This window comes from Oncorhynchus masou, chromosome 31, assembly GCF_036934945.1.
Source record: "Oncorhynchus masou masou isolate Uvic2021 chromosome 31, UVic_Omas_1.1, whole genome shotgun sequence".
NCBI classification, from domain to species: Eukaryota; Metazoa; Chordata; class Actinopteri; order Salmoniformes; family Salmonidae; genus Oncorhynchus; species Oncorhynchus masou.
This window is the reverse complement of record NC_088242.1, coordinates 67,923,244-67,936,347: the sequence shown is the minus strand read 5'-3', so window position 1 is coordinate 67,936,347 and position 13,104 is coordinate 67,923,244. Positions and strand designations below refer to the sequence as shown.

Below are 13,104 nucleotides of genomic sequence, written 5' to 3'. Positions count from 1 at the left end.
GGTAAACAATGCAATTGTATAAAAACATATGGCATATACTGTTGTATAAAAAGTTGTAATATACTTAGTCTTTGTCTATTGCTATTTTTATTTCATGTACTTTGAGATCACTGAAACTCCATCTGTTGTGGTGGAAGTGCAAGTAATCAATCTCAACCAATGGGTCAAGCTAAAACCTCTTTGGGATAGGTGGGGCGCTACATCCGGTGAAATTGCAGAGCGCGAAATTCAAAACACAAAATTCGTAATACAAGTGCCTTACATTGTTTAAAAAATTAACTTCTTGTTAATCCAGCCACTTTGTCAGATTTCAAACCTACCTTTGATTTTCCCATGGACAGCCATTTCAACGGGTGGTGACCTCAAAAACAAAAAAATTCTGGATGGATTCTCCTCAGGTTTTCGCCAGCCATATCAGTTCTGTTATACCCACATACATTATTTTAACAGTTTATGAAACTTCAGAGTGTTTCCTATCCAATACTACCATACTACCAATTATATGCATATCCTAGCTTCTGGGGCTGAATAACAGGCAGTTTACTTTGGGCACGTCATTCATCCGAATTTCCGAATACTGCCCACTAACCCTAAAAAGTTAAGTAACCGCCGCTTCCAGGTAGGTACTGCTAAGGTGTATAACTCCAGTGGTCATGACACCACCCTAGAGTTTCTCTCACAACTCACCTCTATCATTTTCATCCCTTACCAACCCCACTGACATAAGAAATTATAGACATGTATCCTTTCTTTTATGTCTGCCATCAACATTATTGTATGTCGAATAAAACATTTAAATTAAATAATTCAATAACTGTATTTTTACATACAGTTGAAGTCGGAAGTTTACATACACCTTAGCCAACTACATTTAAACGCAGTTTCACAATTTCTGACATTTAATCCTAGTAAAAATTCCCTGTTTTAGGTCAGGTAGTATCACCACTTTATTTTAAGAATGTGAAGAATTATTTATTTCAGCTTTTATTTCTTTCATCACATTCCCAGTGGGTCAAAAGTTAACATACACTCAATTAGTATTTGGTAGCATTGTCCTTAAATTGTTTAATTTGGGTCAAATGTTTCAGGTAGCTTTCCACAAGCTTCCCACAATAAGATGGGTGAATTTTGGACCATTCCTCCTGACAGAGCTGGTGTAACTGAGTCAGAGCTGGTGTAACCGGGGGTTTGTAGGCCTCATTACTCGCACAAGCTTTTTCAGTTCTGCCCACACATTTTCTATAGGATTGAGGTCAGTGCTTTATGATGGCCACTCCAATACCTTGCGTTTGTTGTCCTTAATTAAGCCATTTTGCCACAACTTTGGAAGTATGCTTGGGGTCATTGTCCATTTGGAAGACCCATTTGCAATCAATCTTTAACTTCATGACTGATGTCTTGAGATGAAATAGCCTGATTCAATGCGATTCTCCTGAATAAAAAGTTGTTATCTGTTAAACTGTTTGGTTTATGCATTGACCCATACCGATTCTAGATTTTTGGTCTTTTGCGGTAAGCATAACCTACCACTAATATTCTACATTGCGGAGCATTTAATAAACCAACCACATTTTCCTGTGATGTTGAGGCTGAGCAAGACCTTTGATAGGCTTGTAGACTATGCAGAAATAATTGTGGAGTTAATAATTGTGGTAGCCTCGATCGCTTTATATATTCTGGTCCATTATTTTTTCTGAGGATAAGCAAACAAGAGGAAGCATATACTTTTTGCCTGACTCCATAACAGGGGTTAGGCCTATATCCTCAATTAGCCCCTCAATTTGAGTCCTTCTTCTAACCATAAGACATCTCCACAGAAATGTATAGCCTAAGGATTGCATGGTGACTGATTGTGTCTGTTAAACTGGTACACGGTGAACTCTGGGTAAAAAACAAGGTAAAATCATGTCATCAGTGATTTTCAGGGCAAAGAAATAATGCCAGAGTTTCTGATTTGGAATTCTGAGTTGGATGACCGTTCAAAAAAATAAAAATAATCCCAGTCTGAGCTCGTTTTTTTTTTAGTTTCCAGTTGTCTTGAACGCACTGAAGTCGGAGTTGAATTCACCACTAGAGACATAGGCTACCTCTTATTTTTTAATTGTGCTACCTCCAACAAAGAAGCCCTTGTCTATTTTGATGTGAGAAATAGGCATCATCTACACAGTAATGGTGGCTGGCTGCGATATCAACTAGCCTAATAATTTTTGTAATAATGTGATATGCATACTTTAGCTAAATCAACAAATTAAAGTGATTAATCTGGCAATTAAAATATTTTTTACAAAACATGTACATGTTTGTAAGGCGTTCATGGTGAGATCATTAATAATAAACTAAACAGACACTTAAACTAACACTAACCCTTAACACATGTAGACGTTTTTAAGCAGTTCAACTGGCACAGGATGTGAACACTATGTCATGTGTCGTTAACGCGTTGTCAGTTTGATGCTGTAGATAAAAATTGGCTCCATTGACATCCATGTTAATTCATGGTGGTATTTTATGGCGCCAGGAAGACATTAGGTGACTTGGTAAGACGTAGCTTCGCGAGGCTTAATTCTGGCACTTATCACCGCCCAAACCTCCCCTCTCTGCACCGCTGCTTTGTTTCACAGGCAACATCACAACAGCATATATTTGACAAGGCAGTCTGTGTGTGTGTGTGACAGGCTGGCTGGCTGGCTGCCTGCATCGGGGGCAGATACGATTTGTTTTTGTGATTACCGCATTGTTATTTTTCTCTGTTCGCTACCATTTCCGGGCCGTAGAGTGGATAGCAGCTCAAGTCAGATTTGATGGTGATGTTGAGTACGTGTATCTGATTTGGCTAGGTCGAGGCCAGGAGCATCTTTAACAGCGTGGGAGTAGGATAGAGGGAGGGAAAGAGAGAGAAACCGCGTTGTCCGTATTGCGTCCGTCTGTCGCGCTCCGCGGTTGTGAATGGACTGCGCTCCCTCAGTGTTTATCTGCAGTCACTTCGAGTCGTTTCTGGAGGAAGATGGCGGACAGGGATGAGATGTTCTCACTCTCCACCTTCCACTCCCTCTCTCCTCCAGGCTGCAGGTAAGACATCAAACCCGCAGACGGAGCAAAGAAGGGTGGCTGGGCATAGCTGGTAGGCTATCCTCGAGCGCTCAATACTGAAGGGAGGAGGTGATACAGGCGGATGTGCGAGGATGGGGTGTACCGTTAGTATGTTTGCCAGTTTTGTTGATATTACCGCATTGTATTATTATCAACATGAGACATATAGGACTATTGAATGCTGATGATGCTGCTTTACGTCGTTATATAGGTGTACACAGCGCGTAGCTGATCCTGTGTTGGTTGCTTATGTTTTTGTCTCTCGCTTGATGTGAGTTCGTTTAGAAAATACCCTTGAGTTATACACAACACATAACTGCCTTTAAGAGCAAAGGGGAGAGAGGAGGAATGTTCACAGAGAGGACAAGATATAGATTTTTGGCGATCAAGTCGTTTGTCTGCCTGGCTGGCGCATTCTCTAGCTCAGATTCAATTACCTCAGAGGCGGAGGGAATGAGGCCCACGCCCTGTTGAGACAAACATAGCCCGAAATGGGTGCTGTGAGCTCAGTTACAATAGGCTATACAATTACACTTTTCCTTTAACATCAATAGCCACAAAACGTGTATCCACCTATTGTTGATTGGATAGTTTAACACTTCAGGTCTGTGTTCATGGTTTGGGGTGGTGGGGTGCTGCTTGAAAACACGGAACCCTACAGGGCTGGTCATTATTTTGCTATAACATATTAAAATAAGCCTATATTAACCTTATCTAAACCCCAACCCCAAGACATTCCAAGTAAATGACAGAAACCAAAAATATATATTTTCATTGTTTATTTAACAAGTGGTTAATTTAACAGAAATTCAGATTTGATGTGTGCAAATTGTTCTTGTGACTCTTGGGGATATTTTGGAAGGGAGTCCACTTCGAGACTGAGTTGCTGTCATGTTAAATGTTCTCCATTTGTAAATTATTAGCCTCACAGTGGACTGAGCTCAAACCTTTTTTGAGATGACTTTATAGCCTTCTCCAGACCGATGTGTTCTCATTACCCTCGTCCTGATGTCCTCTGAGATCTCCTTTCCTCTTGGCATGGTGTGCTTTGCATTCACCTGAATGGGTAACACCAAACTGACCAGAGCTGTGTTCGAATACTCATACTGACCATACTATTTGTGATGTAAATTTTGTGTATTGTATGCTTATTGGTCATAGTCTGGATATAGTTAGTATACCAAAAGTTCCCGGATGACATACTAAATTAGCCAAAATACAAAGTATACATGTAGTGGACACTATTTCTATGCTTTTAGGGACCATAATGCAATTCTTCAGAAAATGGGCGTGGCATAACTTTTCAGATTTGAAGATGGCTACGCTATCCTTATGAACCGCATAGCATTACAGCAGTATGTACCGGTATGTTAGCTAGTTACCTAACGTTAGTTGGTTACTAATACATTAAACTTGCCAGGCAGTATATTAACTACAGTTGAAGTCGCATGTTTACATACACCTTAGACAAATACATTTAAACTCAGTTTTTCACAGTTCCTGACATTTAATACTAGTAAAAAGTCCCCATCTTAGGTCAGTTAGGATCACCACTTTATTTTAAGAATGTGAAATGTCAGAATAATAGTAGAGAATTATTTTTATTTCTTTCATCACTTTCTCAGTGGGTCAGACGTTTACATACACTCAATTAGTATTTGGTAGCATCGCCTTTAAATTGTTTAACTTGTGTCAAACGTTTCAGGTAGGCTTCCACAATTTTCCCACAATAACTTGGGTGAATTTTTGGCCCATTCCTCCTGACAGCGCTGGTGTAACTGAGTCAGGTTTGTAGGCCTCCTTGCTCGCACACGTTTTTTCAGTTCTGCCCACAAATTTTCTATGGTATTGAGGGTGTTGTGATGGCCACTCCAATACCTTGACTTTGTTGTCCTTAAGCCATTTTGTCACAACTTTTGAAGTATGCTTGGCATCATTGTCCATTTAACTTCATGACAAATGTCTTGATGTTGCTTCAATATTTCCACAATTTTCCTCCCTCGTGATGCCATCTATTTTGTGAAGGGCACCAGTCCCTCCTGCAGCCAAGCACCCCCACAACATGATGCTGCCACCCCCGTGCTTCACGGTTGGAATGTTGTTCTTCAGCTTGCAAGCATCCCCCTTTTCCTCCAAACATAATTATGGTCATTATGGCCAAACAGTTCTATTTGTTTTAGAGGTCGACCGATTAATTGGATTTAATTAGGGCCGATTTCAAGTTTTCATAACAATCGGTATTTTTGAGTGCAGATTTGTATTTATTTATTTATTTATTTTTTACACCTTTATTTAATCTTTATTTAACTAGGCAAGTCAGTTAAGAACACATTCTTATTTTCAATGACAACCTTGGCGTTCCTAGGCCAATTGCCTCGTTCAGGGGCAGAAAGACAGATTTTCACCTTGCCAGCTCGGGGCACTAATCTTGCAGCCTTACAGTTGACTAGTCCAACGCAATAACGACCTGCCTCTCTCTCGTTGCACTTCACAAGGAGACTGCCTGTTACGCAAATGCAGTAAGCCAAGGTAAGTTGCTAGCGAGCATTAAACTTATCTTATAAAAAACAATCAATAATAATCACCAGTTAACTACACATGGTTGATGATATTACTAGATATTATCTATTATTTATCCTGTGTTGCATATAATCTGACTGAGCGGTGGTAGGCAGAAGCAGGTGCGTAAACATTCATTCAAACAGCACTTTCGTGCGTTTTGCCAGCAGCTCTTGGTTGTGCGTCAAGCATTGCGCTGTTTATGACTTCAAACCTATCAACTCCTGAGATGAGGCTGGTGTAACTGAAGTGAAATGGCTGGGTAGTTAGCGCACGCTAATAGCGTTTCAAACTTCACTCGCTCTGAGCCTTGGAGTGGTTGTTTCCCTTGCTCTGCATGAGTAACGCTGCTTCGATGTGGTGGCTGTGATCGTTGTGTTGCTGGTTCGAGCCCAGGGAGGAGCGAGGAGAGGGACGGAAGCTATACTGTTACACTGGCAATACTAACGTGCCTATAAGAACATCAAATAGTCAAAGGTTAATGAAATACAAATGGTATAGAGGGAAATAGTCCTATAATAACTACAACCTAAAACTTCTTACCTGGGAATATTGAAGACTCATGTTAAAAGGAACTACCAGCTTTCATATGTTCTCATGTTCTGAGCAAGGAACTGAAACGTTAGCTTTCATAGCACATATTGCACTTTTACGTTCTTCTCCAACACTTTGTTTTTTGCGTTATGTTCAATTTGGTTTAAATGTTTCATTATCTACTTGAGGCTAAATTGATTTTATTGATGTATTATATTAAGTCAAAATAAGTGTTAATTCAGTATTGTTGTAATTGTCATTAATCGGTATCGTCTTTTTTGGCCCTCCAATAATCGGTGTTGAAAAATCATACGTCGGTCAACCTCTAATTTGTTTATATCAGACCAGAGGACATTTCTCCAAAAAGTACAATCTTTGTAGCATACAGTATGTAGCATACAGTATGTTAGTATGGGTATTTGAACACAGCTCAGGTTTCTTAGTCCCGCTCAAACACTTTCCTAACTATCTCTCCTTTGATTGGTTCATTTGGTACCAAATTATTTCCCCACTGTATTCTACTTACCTACTTGATTTAATCAATGCAACCCTGGGTTCACTTATTTTTGCACCTGCACCAATTCCTTTTTAATGTTGTTTTTCTACTTCACACATGATTTCCTGTACACCAACATATGGTATTGGTAAATATAAACCTGTTATGTCAGATCAAAAAGACTGGTTCTGATTTAAATTAAGATTTCATGGTAGAAACTAAAATAAATCTGTAATTGCACAAGTGGTTCACATACTTTGAAGAAGCACAGTATAAGCTTAGTTTAACTCAGTATAGATCTACATGTGCGTTCTCTGTAAGGCATTTCTAGATTTGATGCATTCTTAAAGATGCAGCCTTCACCTCTATAATCCACTGCTAGGCTGTTGCCACATACATTTCTCTTCAATTGGAAAAACATTATAAAATATGACTATAGGTGATAATATGAACAGAAATGTTACAGATTATGATACTATTCTGTTTCAAAACCCATGAAGGAGCAGATTCAGTTATGGATCTAATATTAGACACATGTAGGTATTCTTGTCATGGATTCAGTTTGAGCATAAACTCTGAATCATATGGTTCCTCTATAACATCCATAAAGCCTTACTTTTGTTAATGTTGCTCATGTCACTTCATGTATTCCAACATTAACTTTTATTTTTATTCTTAAATGGGGGAGGGGGGGGAGGTGTGTGAGGTCCTATCCCACTGGGCACACCATTTCAATGTGGATAATTGGGTAATATTTGGTTGAGATGTTGATCAATGAGATACATTGCTTTCAGAAAGTATTCATACCCCTTGACTTACTCCACATTGTGTTGTGTTACAGCCTGAATTCAAAATTGTTGAAAAAGTGCCTCACCCATCTACACACAATACCCCATAATGACAGTGAAAACATGTTTTTAGAAATGTTTGCTAATTTCTAAAAAAATAAATAATGAAATATCTAATTTACATAAGTATTCACACCCCTGAGTCAATACTTTGTAGATACACCTTTGGCAGTGATTACAGCTGTGAGTCTTTCTGGGCAAGTCTCTAAAAGCTTTCCATACCTGGATTTTGCAACATTTGCTCATTATTATTTTCAAATTCTTCATGCTCGGTCAAATTGGTTGTTGATCATTGCTAAACAACCATTTTCGGATCTTGCAATAGAGTTTCAAGTAGATTTAAGTCAAAGCTGAAACTTTGCCACACAGGAACATTCATTGTCTTCTTGGGAAGCAACTCCAGTGTAGATTTGGCTTTGTGTTTTAGGTTATTGTCCTGCTGAAAGGTGAATTCATCTCCCAGTGTCTGGTGGAAAGCAGACTGAACCAGGTTTTCCTCTAGCATTGTGCCTGTGCTTAGCTCGATTCTGTTTTTTTTTTTATCCTAAAAGATAAAATACAAGCATACCCATAACATGATGCAGCCACCACTATGCTTGTAAAAATGGAGAGGGGTACTCAGTCGTGTTGTATTGGATTTGCCCCAAACATAACACTTTATTCATTTTTTTTTGCAGTATTACTTTGAGGTTGACTGATTAATCGGCATGGCTGATTTCAGGTTTTTATAACAATTGTTAATCTGCATTTTTGGATGCCGATTACATTGCACGTCATGAGACTGTGTGGCAGACTGACCACCTTTTTTTAAACTTTATTTTACTAGGCAAGTCAGTTAAGAACAAATACTTATTTTCAATGATGGCCTAGGAACAGTGGGTTAACTGCCTGTTCAAGGGCAGAACGACAGATTTTGTACCTTGTCAGCTCGGGGATTTGAACTTGCAACCTTTCGGTGACTAGTCCAATGCTCTAACCACTAGGCTACACTGCCGCCCCACCTGTTATGTGAGTGCCGCAAGGAGCCAAGGTAAGTTGCTAGCTAGCATTAAACTTATCTTATAAAAAAAAATCTATCGTAACATAATCACTAGTTAACTACACATGATTGATGATCTTACTAGTTTAACTAGTTTGTCATGTGTTGCAAATGATCAATGCGGTACCTGTTAAATTTATCGAATCACAGCCTACTTCGCCAAACGAGTGATTTAACCAGCGCATTCGCAAAAAAACTGTCGTTGCATCAATGTACCTAACCATAAACATCAATGCCTTTCTTAAAATCAATACACAACTATACATTTTTAAAACTGCATATTTACTTCATGTTAATAGGCAATATATTAACTAGGGAATTTGTGTCACTTCTCTTGCATTCTGTGCAAGCGGAGTCAGGGTACATGCAGCAGTTTTGTCCGCCTGGCTCGTTGCGGACTGTGTGAAGACCATTTCTTCCTAACCACAAAGACCGTAATTAAATTTGCCAGAATTTTACATAATTGACATAACATTGAAGGTTTTGCAATGTAACAGCAATATTTAGACTTATTGATGCCACCCGTTTGATTAAATACAGAATGTTTCCCTATTTCACTGAAAGAATAAATGTTTTGTTTTCGAAATGATCGTTTCTGGATTTTACCATTTTAATGACCTAAGGTTCGTATGTGTGTTTATTATATTATAATTAAGTCTAGAATTTGATAGAGCAGTCTGACTGAGCGGTGGTAGGCAGCAGCAGGCTCGTAAGCATTCATTCAAACAGCACTCTCCTGCGTTTGCCAGCAGCTCTTAGCAGTGCTTGAAGCACAGTGCGGTTTATGACTTCAAGCCTATTCACTCCCGAGATTAGGCTGGCAATACTAAAGTGCCTATAAGAACATCCAATAGTCAAATGTATATGAAATACAAATGGTATAGAGAGAAATAGTCCTATAATTCCTAAAATAACTACAACCAAAAACTTATTTACTGTGAATATTGAAGACTCATGTTAAAAGGAACCACCAGCTTTCATATGTTCTCATGTTCTGAGCAAGGAACTTAAACGTAAGCTTTTTTTACATGGCATATATTGCACTATTACTTTCTTCTCCAACACTGTGATTTTGCATTATTTAAACCAAACTGAACATGTTTCATTATTTATTTGAGACTAAATCAATTTAATGTATGTATTAGATTAAGTTAAAATAAGTGTTCATACAGTATTGTTGTAATTGTCATTATATATATATATATATATATTAATTGGTATCGGCTTCTTTTGGTCCTCCAATATCGATATTGAAAAATCATAGTCGGTCGACCTCTAATTACTTTAGTGCCTTGTTGCAAACAGGATGCATGTTTGGAATATTTTTATTCTGTACAGGCTTCCTTCTTTTTACAATTAGGTTATTATTGTGAAGTAACTACAATGTTGTTGATCCATCCTCTGTTTTCTCTTATCACAGCAATTAAACTCTGTTACTGTTTTGAAGTAAACATTTTCTTCATTGTAAAATCCTTGAGTGGTTTCCTTCCTCTCCGGCAACCGAGTTAGGAAGGACGCTTGTATCAGGGTGTATTAATACACCATCCAAAGTGTGTAGTAAATAACTTCACAATGCTCAAAGGGATATTCAGAGTCTTCTTTTTATTTATTTTTATTTCATCCACCAATATGTTCCATCTTTGCGAGGCATTGGAAAACCTCCCTGGTCTTTGTGGTTGAATCTGTTTTTGAAATTCACTGCTCGACTGAGAGACCTTACAGATAATTGTATGTGTGGGGTACAGAGATGAGGTAGTCATTCAAAAATCATGTTAAACACTTATTGCACACAGTGAGTCCATGAAACTTATTATGTGATTTGTTATGCAATTTTTTAATCCTGAATTTATTTAGGCTTTTCATAACAAAAGGGTTGAATACTTATTGAGTCAAGACATTTTAGCTTTAGATATTGTATTAATTTCAAATTTCACAAAACATAATTACACTTTGACATTATGGGGTAATGTGTGTAGGTCAGTGCCCCAAAAATATTTTATTTAAATCATTTTTAAATTCAGCCTGTGATACAAGAAAATGTGGAAAAGGTCAAGGGGTGTGAATACTTTCTGAAGGCACTAACCCACTCAAAGTCAGCCAAACATGAATTGAATTTCCAATGTGTTATCACTATTCTTTCAACCATTTTAAAAGCACAACCAAATTCCATTGGAAAAGCAATGTCGGATTTTTGTTGTCACCAAAATGTCTATCAATGCGCTTTCAACCATGTAAAAGCACGGCAAAGTTCAAATGAAAATACAATATCAGATATTTTGTTCATTCAAACAGATTAATGTGTTATCGCTATGCTTCATCTAATAGCAGAACCAAATGACCTGGATTGCAGTTGAGATTATATTAAAAGTACATGATGCAAGTGATCAATTCCGTTCGTGGTTCTGCACAGATTATTACAGCAATTGCGAAGCGCTCCACAGACCTGTGACGACCTAAGCATGCTACCTTGAACCTGCACTTTTTTATATAGTCCAATATTTACTTGTGTATTGAGGGATGGGGGCAGTGTATAAACTGAGCAATATAATAAGATTCTGGTAGCAGCAGTTGTGATGTGTGTGGGTGTATGCATATGAGTGAGTGCATGTGTGCAGAGAATCCTAGCAGGTGGTCAGTCCAGTTCAAGTGTACAGCAGTCTGATGGCTTGTAGATAAAAATGGTTTCAGTCTGTTGGTATCAGCCTGTTGTTGTCAGTATTTCTTCATATATGTTTACATAAGAAGAAAAGTATACAGTAACCGCAAAATGTGGCCATGGATGTGTTACTCATTTTTAAGGATGAATGTTACATTAATTTGTAAGAGCCTTAACTTGAGGCTTTTTGCTGTATTACGCAAGTAATATTGAATTGTGTTTGGTTGACAATACAACCAAATATCAACATTTTAAAGTAGATATACCTACTGTTTGCATAGTTCAATCTGAGCCACTGGCTTAATCCTATTCTTAAACTTGTTGGGAGACGTGAATCCAACATATAATTTGTTAACTTGTCGACAAGTTAATAGTCTATTTATTATTTTGTACTCCCTGACGAAGGCCATGCAGCCAAAACGTGTCAATTTTAAAACTTTGTTTCCATTGAACATGCCATACAAATTAAGGCATTTTGATTAATTATGAGGAGTGCCTTGTTCCTTTCTTTTTGATGACCGATTTACACCTTTTATCAAAGTGTACCTTCTGTCTACTAACACCTACTATTGTGTACCTTAGCAGCGCTTCCCTTCTTTTTTTAACACTTTTTCCCCTGCAGGCTATTTATTATATTTCAAAAGGGACATTGATTTGTGTTTCAATGCAACCAAATATCAACATTTGAAGGATATTTATCTTCTACTTTGATAGTTCCATCTGTGCCACTTACTGGCTGGCTTTAATTCCAGTCTGTCTACAAATGTAATAAATTACATGTTGGATTCATCATATGTTGGTCTCCATCTCAACCAAAAATCTATGTTAAAGAATAGGACTAAATAAAATCAAACTTGAAATGCACTTTAAATAAAGTTTGATTTATACCTATTCCTTAATATTTTTTTGGGGTTGAGATGGAGATTTGAATCCAACATATCAATTATTAATTTGTAGACAAAGTGCAATTAAAGCCAGACTAAGTCAGTGGTACAGATGTATCTTCTGCTTGGATAGTTCCATCTCCTTCAAACGTTGATATTTGGTTGCGTTGACAACCAAACACAATTCAATATCATGACATTTTAAATCAACCAAAGCTTGAAACCTTAGGCCTATTGTATTGTCTATTTTATGTTGAATTGAAACAATAGCAGTTGATGACGTTGCAAATGCTATATAGGCTGAAATGGCATCGTTGATAATGGGTATGGTCACATTTCATTTGATCTGTTAAACCTACCCTTTGGAATGACTTCAATAGCAACAGTGAATCTACTTAGTTTAAGTGGAGATCTCGCAACAATCATTATCATGATAGCTCATTGGTAATAGTCTGTCAAATTTCATAGCTATGCAGGACTGGGATTGGTTAAAACCCTGGATGGAAGGCCAAATGGTAGCTGTAAATCCATTCTCCAGTAAGGGGTGCTGTCTAGCCTAATGTTTTTTTTCTGATTGTGGATATGACATTGAATTTATCTATAAAACAGATCTTCTAACATATTTTGTTGAAATGTGGTTACCATGATGACACAATCCTGTGGTTGAAGTTTCACCCTTAAAAACAGTTGCTTTTTATAATTACTTTTTCAAATCCAATGTATTTTTTAAAAGATTCCACATCACATAAGGTTGACAAATTACGCTGACATATATTGATTCAACCAGTTTTTGCCCAGTGGGATGAGTCATTAGTCATCTACATCACCAGGAATCTCTTACAGAAAGATAAAGTGGGAGTGGAGCTGAAAGGAGCCACCCCCCCTTTTGATGATTAGAATTTAGAAGAATACACAGGACTAATTCTATTGTTCATTCTATTCTAAGGCTGCTTCTCCTGAGTGGAGTTCTGGAATCATGAGTGGAGTTGGACTCATCA

At 37.7% G+C, this 13,104-nt stretch overlaps 1 protein-coding gene across 1 annotated transcript in view; it reads left to right on the top strand.

Moving 5' to 3' along the window:
* Positions 1-2,599: 2,599 nt before the first annotated feature.
* LOC135524314 (C-Jun-amino-terminal kinase-interacting protein 2-like) overlaps positions 2,600-13,104 on the top strand; it is a 49,314-nt gene continuing 38,809 nt past the window's right edge. The window contains 1 exon segment of the mRNA XM_064951742.1: positions 2,600-3,069. Within this exon segment, the coding sequence (XP_064807814.1) occupies positions 3,005-3,069 (65 nt within the window). The 5' untranslated portion in view covers positions 2,600-3,004.